General features: G+C 42.7%; 1 protein-coding gene across 1 annotated transcript; it reads left to right on the top strand.

Annotated features, from left to right (window-relative positions):
- Positions 1-14844: 14844 nt before the first annotated feature.
- On the top strand, positions 14845-17268 carry ELFN1 (extracellular leucine rich repeat and fibronectin type III domain containing 1). Its single transcript, XM_040441086.1, has one exon. The coding sequence runs from the start codon at positions 14845-14847 to the stop codon at positions 17266-17268; it is 2424 nt and encodes an 807-aa protein (XP_040297020.1).
- The last annotated feature ends 595 nt before the right edge of the window (positions 17269-17863 follow it).

Here is a 17863-nt window from a genome sequence, read left to right as displayed (position 1 = left end):
ATGTCATCAGGAGCAAGAACTCTCCATAGTGTTCATCACGTTTAGTGTCTGAAGCAAATACTTTCTAACATACTCATACAATTTTCTTAAGAGTCTTGGCCTCTTAAGAAAAGAAAATGAGCTTATTAGCCAGAAAACTAGACATAAGATCGACAGTCTTGACAGTCTGCAAGTCGATCGCTTGTCTATATTACACAGCAAGAGTTACTGAATGTTCTCCTTCACAACCCCTTCATCAGTGAAGCTATTTTCTAGACTCTCAAAAACCCTATGCAGATGACAGAGGATGGAGCAAATTTATTAATGTCAGTATAACAAGATATGTGCTAATACTTTCTGTAAAGTTGCTCCATAGTAGGAATGTCCATGGGTGTAACTACGAGGGTAGCAGCATAGCATCTGCTGTGGGGTTAGGGTAGTCTCATGATGGCAAATACTTTTTGCATTCAGGGCTATGTAAATCATAGAGAGATGTCCTCTGCTCTGGCATATTTGTTGCGTCCATGCGTTACAAGGCAGACTAGTCTATTGAATGGCTGCAGTGTAATGCTACATTCCTCCATATCATGGTTTTCCCTGGCAATAGAAACTAATCGTCACCGTCTAGAGATGCCAGACCTGCTTCAATCACTTAATGACCACACCAGCTCTAAAAGAACCGTTGGTGGGGTGTGGACAGTTATGGCTGTGGAGGGTGAAGAGAGAAAAATAAATAGTGTGTAGGAGACATAGTGGAGAAGTAGTGGGCAATTGAATGCGCCCATTTCATTAGTACGTTGTCAACTCTCCACTCTTGGTAATTCCTCATTGAAAAAAGGAGTCAGCCTACATTAGTTTAATAAAGAAAAATACAAACTGTCTTCTTTAATTATAGGCGTTTATCTGAGCTGTCAGGGATGTGTCTGTCAAACTGTCAACAAGTCGACTGTTTCCAATACTAACCGGCAGAATTATGAATGCAGCTCTGGAGTATAATACATGCTATAACTCAGGATCAGTACAAGAAAAATAGTGTAACGGGTTTGCAAAATTACTAAACAATTTTTTAGATCGGGGCTGGGGAGTTCTGACTCTATTTTATCCCACTGTGGTTCTGACTCCTTCATAAATGGCCAATGATATAGTAATAATAAATTGACGGTAGTAAAATGGTCAAATCTGGCTTTTTCTAACCATCATGTAAGTAATCAAGCTACTTATATCAAAGAAACTTTTGATCCAGAGAGAGCAATACCTTATTAAATAAATCAGATACTGAATGTTTTATATATGATCGTAATTCCAGATATCCTTATTCCAGTAATTGAAAAATACTCTGACATCTTTCATATGCTCATTTTGAACCATGTAACACCAGAAAAGGGGATTTGACCAGGTACTGCATCTGAGAGGCAATAAAATAATACTTTATGTTTGGAAAATTCTGTTTTAATCTGACTCTCTTCCTGCCCCATATTATTATTAATAAATTACTCTGTGGTTGTTCTGCAATATTGCATTGCTTTTTCTTCTAAATAGTAAAAAATAGTCAGTTAACTCCCCATTTATCTGGAGTCTTGCATTGGGTTGTCTGTATAACAGCTGGATATATTTAAAAAAACAACAACATAACAAATTAAATTACATTACAGCCAAGAATGTTAACCACTACACTATAGAGCTGCATGGCCAGTTACTTAAAAATATTACACTTCTGCTGTATAGGAATACTTACTAGTAGTAAGTATTCCTATACAGCAGTAGTCTCATATTTTTTTTATATTTTTTTTTTTAAGAAACTGACCATGTAGCTCTATAGAGTAGTGGTTAACATTATTGTAGAAGGTTGTGAGTTCAAATCCTGTCAGAAACTTTTCAAAAATAGTGGCTAAAATAAATGTATAAATTGTATAATTTTTTTTGTAATTGTAAAAAATGTGTAATTACTATATATATATATATATATATATGTATATAATATTAGTAGAATCTTTGTATTTATTCAGTCACATATACAGGCAATAAGTGACGCGTTTCGGTGCTACCGGTCTTTTCTACTAATTTTACATTGGGACGCCATCCCATAGACTCGTGCACCGCGACTTCCAACAGCAGTGCCGACCTGTGATCATCATATATATATATATATATATACATACACATATATATATATATATATAAATAAATCAATCAATCATTCTTCTGAAATATATGAATGCATAATGTGTGGGGAACTACTTCTGATGTTTTAGCCATAATATATTTACATATATTATAATATATTATATATTCTAAATATATAATAATACATGTAAATATATTATGGATAAAACATATATACAGGGTGGGCCATTTATATGGATACACCTTAATAAAATGGGAATGGTTGGTGATATTAACTTCCTGTTGCTGTGAAGATACGAGATGTGCAGCACCTGAAACTACGGATACTGGAAGCCTGTGCTAGAATTTCTCCTGCGGTGTTGCTATCAGTGTGTGAAGAGTGGGAGAAGAGGGTTGCATTGACAATCCAACACAATGGGCAGCACATTGAACACATTTTTTAAGTGGTCAGAAACTTGTAAATAACTCATGAAAGAATAAAGTTACGTTAAAACCAAGCACACCATTGTTTTTCTTGTGAAATTCCCAATAAGTTTGATGTGTCACATGACCCTCTTCCTATTGAAAAAACATCAAAATGGCCGACTTCAAAATGGCCGCCATGGTCACCACCCATCTTGAAAAGTTTCCCCCCTCACATATACTAATGTGCCGCAAACAGGAAGTTAATATCACCAACCATTCCCATTTTATTAAGGTGTATCCATATAAATGGCCCACCCTGTATATACAGTACAGACCAAAAGTTTGGACACACCTTCTCATTCAAAGAGTTTTCTTTATTTTCATGACTATGAAGGCATCAAAACTATGAATTAACACATGTGGAATTATATACATAACAAACAAGTGTGAAACAACTGAAAATATGTCATGTTCTAGGTTCTTCAAAGTAGCCACCTTTTGCTTTGATTACTGCTTTGCACACTCTTGGCATTCTCTTGATGAGCTTCAAGAGGTAGTCCCCTGAAATGGTCTTCCAACAGTCTGGAAGGAGTTCCCAGAGATGCTTAGCACTTGTTGGCCCTTTTGCCTTCACTCTGCGGTCCAGCTCACCCCAAACCATCTCGATTGGGTTCAGGTCCGGTGACTGTGGAGGCCAGGTCATCTGGCGCAGCACCCCATCACTCTCCTTCATGGTCAAATAGCCCTTACTTTCAAAGTTTTCCCAATTTTTCGGCTGACTGACTGACCTTCATTTCTTAAAGTAATGATGGCCACTCGTTTTTCTTTACTTAGCTGCTTTTTTCTTGCCATACTACAAATTCTAACAGTCTATTCAGTAGGACTATCAGCTGTGTATCCACCTGACTTCTCCTCAACGCAACTGATGGTCCCAACCCCATTTATAAGGCAAGAAATCCCACTTATTAAACCTGACAGGGCACACCTGTGAAGTGAAAACCATTTCAGGGGACTACCTCTTAAAGCTCATCAAGAGAATGCCAAGAGTGTGCAAAGCAGTAATCAAAGGAAAAGGTGGCTACTTTGAAGAACCTAGAATACGACATATTTTCAGTGGTTTCACACTTGTTTGTTATGTATATAATTCCACATGTGTTAATTCATAGTTTTGATGCCTTCAGTGTGAATCTACAATTTTCATAGTCATGACAATAAAGAAAACTCTTTGAATGAGAAGGTGTGTCCAAACTTTTGGTCTGTACTGTATATATATACACTCACCTAAAGAATTATTAGGAACACCATACTAATACGGTGTTGGACCCCCTTTTGCCTTCAGAACTGCCTTAATTCTACGTGGCATTAATTCAACAAGGTGCTGATTGCATTCTTTAGAAATGTCGGCCCATATTGAAAGGATAGCATCTTGCAGTTGATGGAGATTTGAGGGATGCACATCCAGCGCACAAAGCTCCCGTTCCACCACATCCCAAAGATGCTCTATTGGGTTGAGATCTGGTGACTGTGGGGGCTATTTTAGTACAGTGAACTCATTGTCATGTTCAATAAACCAATTTTAAATGATTCGAGCTTTGTGACATTGTGCATTATCCTGCTGGAAGTAGCCATCAGAGGATGGGTACATGGTGGTCATGAAGGGATGGACATGGTCAGAAACAATGCTCATGTAGAGCGTGGCATTTAAACGATGCCCAATTGGCACTAAGGGTCCTAAAGTGTGCCCAGAAAACATCCCCCACACCATTACACCACCACCACCAGCCTGCACAGTGGTAACAAGGCATGATGGATACATGTTCTCATTCTGTTTACGCCAAATTCGGACTCTACCATTTGAATGTCTCAACAGAAATCGAGACTCATCAGACCAGGCAACATTTTTCCAGTCTTCAACAGTCCAATTTTGGTGAGCTCGTGCAAATTGTAGCCTCTTTTTCCTATTTGTAGTGGAGATGAGTTGTACCCAGTGGGGTCTTCTGCTGTTGTAGCCCATCCGCCTCAAGGTTGTGCGTGTTGTGGCTTCACAAATGCTTTGCTGCATACCTCGGTTGTAACGAGTGGTTATTTCAGTCAATGTTGCTCTTCTATCAGCTTGAATCAGTCGGCCCATTCTCCTCTGACCTCTAGCATCCACAAGGCATTTTTGCCCACAGGACTGCCGCATACTGGATGTTTTTTCCTTTTTCACACCATTCTTTGTAAACCCTAGAAATGGTTGTGCGTGAAAATCCCAGTAACCGAGCAGATTGTAAAAATGCTCAGACCGGCCCGTCTGGCACCAACAACCATGCCACGCTCAAAATTGCTTAAATCACCTTTCTTTCCCATTCTGACATTCAGTTTGGAGTTCAGGAGATTGTCTTGACCAGGACCACCCCCCTAAATGCATTGAAGCAACTGCCATGTGATTGGTTGACTAGATAATTGCATTAATGAGAAATAGAACAGGTGTTCCTAATAATTCTTTAGGTGAGTGTATATATATACACTGCTCAAAAAAATAAAGGGAACACAAAAATAACACATCCTAGATCTGAATGAATTAAATATTTTTCTGTAAAATACTTTGTTCTTTACATAGTTGAATGTGCTGACAACAAAATCACACAAAAATACAAAAATGGAAATCAAATTTTTTAACCCATGGAGGTCTGGATTTGGAGTCACACTCAAAATGAAAGTGGAAAAACACACTACAGGCTGATCCAACTTTGATGTAATGTCCTTAAAACAAGTCAAAATGAGGCTCAGTAGTGTGTGTGGCCTCCACGTGCCTGTATGACCTCCCTACAACGCCTGTGCATGCTCCTGATGAGGTGGCGGACGGTCTCCTGAGGGATCTCCTCCCAGACCTGGACTAAAGCATCTGCCAACTCCTGGACAGTCTGTGGTGCAACGTGACGTTGGTGGATAGAGCGAGACATGATGTCCCAGATGTGCTCAATTGGATTCAGGTCTGGGGAACGGGCAGGCCAGTCCATAGCATCAATGCCTTCGTCTTACAGGAACTGCTGACACACTCCAGCCACATGAGGTCTAGCATTGTCTTGCATTAGGAGGAACCCAGGGCAAACCGCACCAGCATATGGTCTCACAAGGGGTCTGAGGATGTCATCTCGGTACCTAATGGCAGTCAGGCTACCTCTGGCGAGCACATGGAGGGCTGTGCGGCCCTCCAAAGAAATGCCACCCCAAACCATTACTGACCCAATGCCAAACCGGTCATGCTGGAGGATATTGCAGGCAGCAGAACGTTCTCCACGGCGTCTCCAGACTCTGTCACGTCGGTCACATGTGCTCAGTGTGAACCTGCTTTCATCTGTGAAAAGCACAGGGCACCAGTGGCGAATTTGCCAATCTTGGTGTTCTCTGGCAAATGCCAAACGTCCTGCACAGTGTTGGGCTATAAGCACAACCCCCACCTGTGGACGTCGGGCCCTCATATCACCCTCATGGAGTCTGTTTCTGACCGTTTGAGCAGACACATGCACATTTGTGGCCTGCTGGAGGTCATTTTGCAGGGTTCTGGCAGTGCTCCTCCTGTTCCTCCTTGCACAAAGGCGGAGGTAGCGGTCCTGCTGCTCTGTTGTTGCCCTCCTACGGCCTCCTCCACGTCTCCTGATGTACTGGCCTGTCTCCTGGTAGCGCCTCCATGCTCTGGACACTACGCTGACAGACACAGCAAACCTTCTTGCCACAGCTCGCATTGATGTGCCATCCTGGATAAGCTGCACTACCTGAGCCACTTGTGTGGGTTGTAGACTCCGTCTCATGCTACCACTAGAGTGAAAGCACCGCCAGCATTCAAAAGTGACCAAAACATCAGCCAGGAAGCATAGGAACTGAGAAGTGGTCTGTGGTTACCACCTGCAGAACCACTCCTTTATTGGGGGTGTCTTGCTAATTGCCTATAATTTCCACCTGTTGTCTATCCCATTTGCACAACAGCATGTGAAATTGATTGTCACTCAGTGTTGCTTCCTAAGTGGACAGTTTGATTTCACAGAAGTGTGATTGACTTGGAGTTACATTGTGTTGTTTAAGTGTTCCCTTTATTTTTTTGAGCAGTGTATATATATATATGTTTAAATCAAATTTTGCCTCTATTTCTGAAAAGTTTCTGACGGGATTCAAACTCACAACCTTCTACATTACAGCCCAGAATGTTAACCACTACACTATAGAGCTGCATGGCCAGTTATAAAAAAAAATTAAAAAAAAAAAATTAAGTATGAGCCTCCTGCTATACAGCAGAAGTCTCTTCTTTTTTTTTTAAACTGGCTATGCAGCTCTATAGTGTAGTGGTTAAGATTCTTGGCTGTAATCTAGAAGGTTGTGAGTTCAAATCCCGCCAGAAACTTTTTAGAAATAGAGGCTAAATTAGATTTAAATACACTGGGTGTCCCCATTCACTGACTCTATATATGGACATAGCTATATATGGAGTCAGAGCAGGGACTCCTAAGCCGAACTAGAGTCCCGACACCCTCCCCTCTTCAGAGCAGGGGGTGCCTGGTTTAATGCTCGGGTTCTCCCATTGACTTCCATTGTGCTCGGGTGCTCTGTAGAGCACACAAGCATCGGGAAGTGTTCTACTCGAGCACCAGAGCAGACAAGCACTTTGGTGCTCGACCAACACTAGTGAGAACTGATTATCTATCACCACTAGAACACCCTGCTTATTACTGTTTATAGTATAAGGACAGGAGAGAACACACAAGAGATGAGAACTGATTATCATCATTAGAACATTCTGGCTATTACTGATTATAGGATGACAGGAGAGAACACACAAGAGGTATGAACTGATTATTTATCACCTCTAGAACACCCTGCTTATCACTGATTATAGTATAAGGACAGGATAGAACACTGGAGAGGTGTGAACTGATTTTCTATCACCACTAGAAAACCATGCTTCTAACTGTTTTTGAGAAATATGGGCCTTAGATTGATAGAACTTAAAATACATTGATGATTAACATTTGTAATCTTTTCTAAATGTATATTAAAGTTAATTAATAAATTACACAATATTAATAACAAATGATTTTTTTAACTGCAGTCAAAGTCGGTACATTTATACCGACTCCAACTCCATCCAAAGCTAGCTTTGACTCCCACTCCACAGTCCTCTGTCGATATGTATCTATTTTGAAACGTATACCAGCAAACCCTATTGGGGAACTAGTACTCTTCAAGTAAGAATACGGCTGCTGTTCTTACTGTCTAAAATACTGGGAAAGTTAAGGAAAGGAACCCAGGCTCTTTGAACACTCCCTTAAAAATATTCTGTATGAAAGTAGTTGCAGACTCCACAAAGTTTATGTCACGGGGTTCCGAAGGTGCACTCGGTCCCCCATTACCCACAGACCTGTTGCTTAGCTTTGGGAATGAGGATCTGTGTTTGACGTCATTCCCAGGGCGGCTTTACTAGCTGGGTGGCTCCCTGCTCCTAGTCTGCCTTGAGCGCCGAGCTGATCACTCGGTGCTCGACTGGTTGGTCTGTCGGTCATGTGACGCTGGCCACGTCACATGACCCTCACTCCCCACTATAAATACAGGCAGCCTGCTGGCCACAGGTTGCCTGTTAATTTCTAGGTTCCTGGCTATTTGTTGGACTACTGAATACTTACCTGATCCTGTTCCCTGACGATCCTTTGCCTGCTCCTCCTCTACTGCGCATCCGTCCTGGTATTGTGACCTCGGCTCCCACCTGACTACTCTCTTAGGACTCCTCTTGTACTTCTCTGCTCTCCTGGTATTTGACCCCGGCTTCTCCTGACCATTCTTTGCTTAATCCTTTGTACTGCGTAGCTCTCTTGGTTCTGACCCGGTCCGTTCATGTTCCGTATTTTGTCTGGTCTGTCTTCCCTGCACATATACTAAGTTAGGGACTGTCGTCCAGTTGTCCCCTGTCATCAGGACTCGTGAGGCAAGTAGGCAGGGCCAGGGGTGAGGGTGGAGCGCAGTGGTCACTATCCTTCCCCCTGTGTGTGTGTGGACGTGACCGTTACAGTTTACTCTCGGACTCTCGGGGGAGATACTGTTTCTCACTGATGAATGTATGGAAATGTAATTTTCAGGCAGTGCTTCATGAGAAAAATGTTCGTGCCGTTTGAACAGCTAAATGCAAGGACTGTGAGAGTATGCCATACCTAAAGTCTAGCAGATATACTGTAGAGATAGGGAAGTACCGTAGGCAACTGAGCTTGATCCTACTCCATGTTTGCTGGGTACCACTTCCACTCATCTCACCCCTATTCTAGTAAAATATTTTTGGAACCATGTGACAACCTAGAGCGTTATATTATTCAGAAAGACATTATGCACTGCATGTTTGGAATCTCGACTCCTGCCCTCCTCTCGGTACCTGACAGTTGATGAATGTACACTGAGCCGTTTCGGGTAAATTTAATCATTAATAAATGTTTTCTGTGCCATCTTAGAGCTGTCTGCTTGAATTATTGCAGGCAAATTGATAGCCCGCGCTTCAGTTTAACATTTGGTGCCTTTTAGCCATAAAAAAATATATATAAATCGCCCTTCTTTGTGTATGCCTGATTAAACATTTATAATTTGTAATTCATCATTTTAATTTCTCTCTTACTTTGCTTGGGTGATTCTTCCATTTTGTTTCAAATGGCAAAACAATGAACGGGTCTTAGAAAAGACCTGTTTTTAACTCCCTACTGGCTGCCTATGGATTTTGGTACTGGTTAGACATTCAGAATCACATAAGCTCTGGTATCTGGAGACAGTGTGGAAAAAAAAAAGTATTTTTTATAGGTAGCAAGTCCTCTTTTTAAATGGCGTATTCCCATCTTGCAAAGTGGTGACGTATTGCTGGAATCTGTTATCACTTAATAACTGGTGGTGGTCTGACCTCTGGGATCACCACCGATTCTGAGAATGAAGGGACCTCAATTCTGAATCAGTGCTGTGACCCATTTACCGTCTTTCCCTGTAAAGTGCATTTATCATGACCCACTTGTACAGAGAACAGCAGCCGTCTTCATTCACTTGAATGGAGCTGTGCCGCAGTTCCCTAGACAGCCGGGTGGATGGGCCGCGGATGTGCAAAGGATATCACAGAACGGGAAGTAGTTGCCCTCTTAAAGGGTAATTAGCAGATCAGGAAAACTTGAACCTATGACTGATAATGGAAAATGCGTTACCAAAATTTCACGTTCCTTAAATAAAAGGTTTAAAAAGTTACATGAAAGAACAAATACATGTATAAAGTTAAATTAAGGTAGAACATTTTGCTTATTGGTTGGGGAAGGAGAGGTGGAACTATTACTTCTGTTGCCCTTGCCCTAAAAAAGCTCACCATAATGGACAGACAGCTGCCTTGAAAACAGTTCCCCAACAACACAGACCTGACCCTCTTAAGCCCTTTGATTAAGTCCCTACACATTTTTTAATGAATCAGGCCAGTAAGTACCAGAGGCATGTCAGTCTAGAACCCCCATCCTAACATTAGTATAACTATCCATTAGGACAAGCTGTTTTAGGGCAAGGACAATGGAAGTCATAGTACCACCATGCTAACCCAACCAGTGGACCTTTTTAATTAACATTTTTGGTGATACCTTATCTCGTTACCAGTGATACGCTGTGCAGAAAAAGACTGTGAAGAGGCTGCAGCACTGACGCCCTTTATTCTCAGGATTTATGGGGTCCCAGAGTTCAGACCCCCAATGATCATAAAGTGATAGCATATCCATCAACATCCTATGACTGTATAAAATGAGAATAACCCTTTCCAGCTCTTTGAGACATTCTCAAACTAAAAAAACTTAAGCTGCCAGCAGCAAACTCGTCCATCTAAAGTTCGGTGGGATGCAGAATTCACAAATCCAGAAAACCTTAAATTGTTGGGCATGGATCAATACAAAGAAAGGGTATGACATAAATGAAAGTCCATATTTATTAATAAGTCCCATAAATAAAGATGCAACGTTTCAGCCCTCGCAGTGGTCTTTGGCAAGCTTGGAGAGGTATGGTAGGTGTCATCATGCTTAGAGACTGCAGACAAAACCTGTGCGTTGTCTATATTTGCAGCCAGGGTCTCTTCTACCTAAACCAGGGCAGAGGGAAACGATGAACACCATTGCAAGACTACAAGAGGGTTTTTGTAATCTGCAACCATATAGGGTGCACTCAAACATTCAGGGTCAGAATGGGGTTAATTGGGTCCACCAGAGGAAGGTTTCTTGGGGTCCATCCCCCATATCATCAATCAAAGTCTAATAGGTTTTGATTCAAAGAAAAAGACCCTAGGGGCAATTTATTGTTTCCAAAGGCAGCTCCGAAAGTTTGTTTAATATGGACCTTTGGGGCCCACTATGGTATCAAAGCCTGTGCCCACCAGAGGGTCCTCTGGTGGGCCAGTCCAATGCTGCACACATTACAGCCAAATTGGGGGGGGGGGGGGGCAAAAATGTATCCATTGTGCAGCCAAAAAAAGAATACCAATTGACTGTAGTGTGTGAAAGCACCCTTAAATTCTCATGCATTTTGCCTTATTACTGCTCCATTTTGCATGGAGCTATAATAGGTCAACCTTAGAAGTGCATGGAGCATATACTGTACCTCTGCATTCTTCCATTTACATTGGAGATCCTTACAAATCCAGCATGGCTTTGTACAAATAGCATTTGGTGGAGCATGGTATGTGGTCCCATTTAGAGGGGCAGATGTACCATAAGGGTTCAGGTGGGGAGGGCCCACTGCCACCCTACAAGACGCTTCTACTGTCATGTAAGTGACTGAGCAAATACATGTTATGGTTCAGCATGACCGATTAACGGTTAAGAAGACATAAAGTGATCTGTGGTGAGCTATTGAAGAACAAGGAACCATGTAATGTCCTTGCACAGTGCCCATTTGCTGTCTTTGGCCATCCCTGTCCATAGTCTTTGACTTTCAGAGCCATAAGGGGCCTGAGATGAAGAGGGTGGATGCAATATACAAGATCAGATTGTGCTGGCCTACAATAACACGAGTAGATGCAATGTATGTCTGCGTCTGGCTGTGTTCCCGTACAAGTCGAACGTCTCCTGTGAGTATTTATGTATCAGCAAAGCAGACACATGAAAGAAACATCCTCGCTTCAAAAAACCAAGTCTCCGGTCCCCAGATGTGTCACAGCCTTGCAGTAAACTGTGAGATTAGCTTTCTCATGTCTCTTCGTTCTTAATGCCACCATTTCATTCAGACTTTGGAGAGCAAATAACCGTCAAATTGCTTGCTCTAATGAGTTGAAATTAAACTCTGGTCCTGATAAAACGTGTTTATTGCGCTACTTTCTATGGCAAGAAAAAAGTCATTTTGGGTGAGAGCGAAAACCAGATATAACAGCAGGAAGACAGAGGCGAGCCGCCTAACTCAATTTTGTGTTGTTAGGGATTAAACACATTTAGGGGACTCATAGGTCCCAGTCAAGGTCAAGCAGCTCACGATTCATTAACTGCATGCGGTATAATGTCATTTTATTTTAATGTGCCAGGTGCTAGACTTCCCACAGGAGACTCCGGCTAATACTTCAGATGAAATTGCAATACTTTAGATAGGAACGAGATTAAAGGGCTCATCTTAGCCATTGGTGACATATTGCTAGGATATGCCATCAATACCAGATAGGCGGGGGCCCCCAAATTGAAGGAGAACACGCTGTACATGCACGGCCTGCTCACCATTCATTACTATGAGAGTTCCGAAAATAGTCGAGCCAAACCGGTGAATAGAGAGCGGACAACCACCACCCCATTCACCACTAAGGGACTGCCAGAAATAGCCGAGCCGTCGCACATCTATTTTTGGAACTCACAAAGCGGTGAACGGAGGGTGGCCACGAATGTGCTGATGCTCTACATTCACTTTGGGGGTACCCGTTCTGGAGATATAAGCGGGTCCCAGTGGTGGGACCTGCACCTGACATTGATGTTGAATCCTAGCGATATCTACTTTAATCACTGATATAGCGCTACCATATTCCGCAGCACTTTACAGACATTAGCATCGGGCCGTCCCCAATGGGGCTCACAATCTACATTCCCTATCACTATGTCTTTGAAGTGTGGGAGGACACCGGAGAACCTGGAGGAAACCCACACAAACATAGGGAGAACATACAAACTCCATGCAGATATTGTCCTTGGCCGGATTTGAAACTAGAACCCTTAGATATTGCCCAATTGTTTAAATGGGAATTTCTTAAATAGGATTTTTATTTTCCAGATATAGCAGCACTATCAACCATGTGGTGACCAGGTCACGTCTGGTATTACGACCGTCTCCATCAGTGAATTTGCGCCACTGCAGTATTTTCTTCGTGACGTCTGGTATTACGGCGCAGACACAGAAGGGGGATGAGTGGCGATGTGTTTGGGGAGAAAAAAAGATCCTATTTTTCTAATCTAGATATAGGACGAAATCCAAAAAGGCAGCTTTGAAAATTTTACATTTCTTGTATCTTTCCTTCATCGAAATGCAGATGGATTTAGATAGATAGAGTTTGCCTTCCATCTTCTTTCTGCATTCATCACTCCCCCAGCTAATGAGTGCATTGACTGCATGACTTTTAGGCAATTCCATCATATATTCTGTAAAGTGGTATCGCAAATGCAATGGCTCATTAAACGGGTTTTCTGAAACTTTGATATTCACAGCGTATCTTTAAGATAGTCCATTAATATCAGATTGGCGGGGGTCTGACTCATGGCAGCCAAACCAAGCACAGCTCTGATGAGGCTAGGCCCGGTATTGCTCACTTTGATTGGGACCAAGTTGCAAAGAGCCACAGTACCAGGTGCAGCCACTATAATGTGTATGGAGCTGTGACTGGTAAACAGTTAACGGGATGCAGCACTCACTGGAGCACCATGGCCTCTTCAATCAGCCGACTGGTTCAGTTGCTGATAGCCAGACCCCCACCTATTTCATATTGATGGCCTCATCCCCTTTAAACAGCTGATCATGAAAGTGCTAGGATTCAGACCTCCATAGGTTTGATAATAATGGCCTATCCTATGGACGGGCCATCAAAATAAAAGTCCCATAAAACCTCTTTAATAACTTATTCAGGGAAAGACATATCCCCATGTACAGCCTGTGCAACTGCTGAGGAACAGAGTACCACCTTCAAAGCCCTTTTAAGACTTTCTGAAATGACAAGGGGACTCTCCCTCAGTTAGGCCTCCTGCACACGACCGTATGGCTTTTTCAGTGTTTTGCGGTCCGTTTTTCACGGATCCGTTGTTCCGTTTTTTGTTTCCGTTGTGTTTCCATTCCGTTTTTCCGTATGGCATATACAGTAATTACATAGAAAAAATTGGGCTGAGCATAAAATTTTCAATAGATGGTTCTGCAAAAACGGAACGGATACGGAAGACATACGGATGCATTTCCGTATGTGTTCCGTTTTTTTTGCGGGCCCATTGACTTGAATGGAGCCACGGAACGTTATTTGCGGGCAATAATAGGACATGTTCTATCGTTCAACGGAACGGAAATACGGAAACGGGATGCAGACGGAGTACATTCCGTTTTTGTTTGCGGAACCATTGAAATGAATGGTTCCGTATACAGACCGCAAAAACGGCCAGTAAACGGGAAAAAAAACCCAGTTGTGTGCAGGAGGCCTTAGCCAAAGCATTTTTCTCTGTCCTGAAGAACCTGGCCAGTCTGTGCCGAATACAGCTCAATCATTTCAATGGGCACAATGCTATGCTTCATTTCCCCAGTGGGGGCAGTGCAGGGGAATGGAACACTAGCTGTGTGTTCCTCTATAAACTATAGCCAATCGCTGGTGGCCCCAGCAGCAAGGCACTCTGTGATAACATTATTATCTCACCCTCTAGCAAAAATGTATTACCCGAACTGTTCAAATGTTTTTGTATTAATATATATTTTTTTTGTTTTTAGGAAGACAATTCTACAACAGCCCCGACAAGAAGCTTGTGAAATGTGATGCAGTATCAGGATGGAATTGACCTTCAGACAATAAATGTGTTACCTTTGGAGACCAGGTTGACCAGCGAATGTGTCTTTCTCTTCAATGACTCCAAATTTAGCGTTCAATATGCACAAGGAATTTTCTTCCAACGTTGCAGAGTAGACTGTGCAACTACTTGTCGATGGTCTTCCCCCGGCAAAGACTTGGGATCCGCACTCAATGTTAAGAGCACTTTATGCTGTACTGATGGGGAGAAAAGTGAAAAAAGGAGGCTTGTCCTTCACATTATAAGCTACTGTATTCTCCAATACTAGAGTGTACCAAGGAGTCTCCGCGCTGGGGCATCGTTCACCATGGCCGGGCACAGAGGATTTGTAATGCCAGCTCTCTGTTTATGGATGTTGGTTCTGTTTGCACTTTTATATACAGGCAAAGTACAAGCAGACTGCTGGCTGATCGAAGGTGACAAGGGTTTTGTTTGGCTTGCCATCTGCAGTCAGAACCAGCCACCGTATGAGTCTATACCACAGCACATTAATAGCACCATAGTGGACTTGAGGCTCAATGAGAATAAAATAAAGAGCGTTCACTACTCTTCACTTAGCCGCTTTGGCAACTTAACGTACCTCAACCTCACTAAGAACGAGGTGTCCTACATAGAAGATGGAGCCTTTGCTGGCCAGTTCAATTTGCAGATGCTCCTGCTTGGTTACAACAGATTGCGAAATCTGACTGAGGGAATTCTTAGGGGACTAGGAAAGTTGGAGTATCTCTACCTCCAGGCAAACCTAATTGAAACTGTGACTCCTAATGCCTTTTGGGAGTGCCCAAACATAATGAACATTGACTTATCTATGAACAGAATCCAGAGGCTGGACAGCAATACCTTTATGGGCCTCAGTAAGCTGACTGTGTGCGAACTATACAGTAATCCTTTCTATTGCTCATGTGAGCTACTGGGCTTCCTAAAGTGGTTGGATATATTCACCAACATGACTCATACTTTTGACCGCATGCAGTGCGATTCCCCCCCTGACTATACAGGTTACTTTTTGCTGGGTCAAGGTCGATCCAGTTATCGTAACGCACTTAGCATGCTGTCATCTCTCTGCGCAGATGGGTCTTACACAATGATGCCACATTTGATGTCTCCAAGGTATCAAGCCACCACTGGCCCACCTGACAGCCCATGTTCTGAAGAAGACTGTTTTTCTGGAGATGGGACTACACCCCTTATTAATGTCTACACTCCCCCTGCCAATTCCAAAGTCAGCCTCAGTGTGAACCTAAACACGGAAACCCATTCAGATGCAGTTCTAGTGGCCGAAATACCATACCCTTACAGCAAGATGTACATCTTGGTTCAGTACAATAATAGCTTCTTTACTGACATTCGGAACCTGAAGGCAGAGAAAGAATCCATAAAACTGGACGGCTTGAAACCCAACACAAATTACACTTACTGTGTTGCCTCTATTCGAAACTCTCTCAGGTTCAACCACACCTGCATAGCCTTTTACACTCGCAGCCATACCAAACAAGAACATGTGCCTACCCCATCCACCGCCACTCACTATATTATGACTATTCTTGGCTGCCTGTTTGGTATGGTAATAATTCTGGGTATTGTATACTACTGCCTGCGAAAAAAGCGCCAAAAAGAGGAAAAGCACAAAAAAGCAGGTGGTAGTATGAAGAAAACTATCATTGAACTTAAATACGGTCCTGAAATGGAGACACCTAGCATAAGTCAGCTTTCTCAAGGGCAGATGATGGGTCCAGAATCAATGTCCCGCATCCCCTATTTGCCTTCAGTGGGGGAAGTAGAACAGTACAAACTGATCGAAACCAGTGAAACACCTAAAACCACCAAGGGGAATTACATGGAGGTGCGAACTGGTGAACAGCCTGAGAGAAGAGACTGTGAACTGTCCATGCCACCAGACACTCAGAGTTCTGTGGCTGAGATATCCACTATTGCTAAGGAAGTAGACAAGGTCAACCAGATCATAAACAATTGTATAGATGCCTTGAAGTCAGAGACAACTTCATTCCAAGGTGTAAAGTCAGGAGCTGTCTCTACAGCAGAGCCTCAGTTGGTCTTGATATCCGAACAGATTCCCAGCAAACATGGCTTTCTTTCTCCAGTATATAAGGACAGCTACACCAATCCCTTACAGAGGCACCACAGCATGGAGGTTCCTCAGAAACGCTCTAGCACATCTTCCAGTGGGTCTATACGCAGTCCAAGGTCATTTCGTTCTGAAGGGTCTGCACATAAATCTGAAACCAAGTATATTGAGAAGACTTCTCCAACTGCTGATACCATCCTCACTGTGACCCCAGCGGCTGCCATCTTAAGAGCAGAAGCTGAAAAGATCCGCCAGTATACAGAGCATCGGCACTCTTATCCAGGATCACATCAAGCTGAGCAGCAACAACAGCAGCAACAGCAACCAATGTCCCAACATGAAAACCTAGGAGGTCGCAAAACCTCCATACTGGAGCCTTTAACTCGGCCCCGTCCAAGGGAACTGGCTTATTCCCAACTTTCACCTCACTACCACAATTTGAGCTACACTTCCAGTCCAGAGTACACATGCAAACCCTCCCACAGCATCTGGGAACGTTTCAAACTGCACCGCAAACGCCACAAAGAGGAAGAGTACATGGCAGCCGGTCATGCCCTGCGCAAAAAGGTCCAGTTTGCCAAAGATGAGGATCTCCATGACATCCTAGACTACTGGAAGGGCGTCTCTGCCCAGCACAAGTCCTGAGTCCTCACCTCTTCCCTTTGCCTCCAGCTACTCGTGACTTAAACTCTTTCTTTCATAACCTTAACCTTGTCCTAGAAAGAGTGCCCAGCAGAGCATTGTGGGTACACGGACTCTGCAGGTCTCTTTAGCGGTAAAGAGGTTAACAGGACCAAACTCAAACTAGCAGCAGCTACTTTTTATTCAAAACTGTCTTTACGAATGGGGGAAAAAAAAGAACAATAAAACTATTCTATCTAAACTACAAAAAAACTAAACAATACAATACAATGGCTTAAAAGCCTAAACACTGAATCGACTCGAAAACGTGAGCATATGCACCAAATCAGAAAAAAATATATACGCTAATACTGTGAAGAGGAATTACTTTTTTTAACAAAAGAAGTGGGGAAAAAAAACAAGTAAAAATACAAGACGTGAAGAGACGTGTGAGATAGTAGGAGTGGTCGGAACTCTGTACGCATTATCGCATGTTATCTCATATTCTGACTTGCGTGGTTTGACTTGTGTGAAATTTTGTTCTATCTCTTCATCACCGCAGGACAAAAAAAAACGAAAAACGGCAACAAGACTGGAATAGACAGTAAAAACTCCTTTC

This window comes from Bufo bufo, chromosome 7, assembly GCF_905171765.1.
Source record: "Bufo bufo chromosome 7, aBufBuf1.1, whole genome shotgun sequence".
In the NCBI taxonomy this organism is placed as follows: Eukaryota; Metazoa; Chordata; class Amphibia; order Anura; family Bufonidae; genus Bufo; species Bufo bufo.
This window is presented reverse-complemented; position numbering and strand designations above follow the sequence as displayed.

Coding starts and splice junctions, on each gene's coding strand:
- ELFN1 (XM_040441086.1), top strand. CDS start 14,845: ATGGCCGGGCACAGAGGATTTGTAATGCCAGCTCTCTGTTTATGGATG.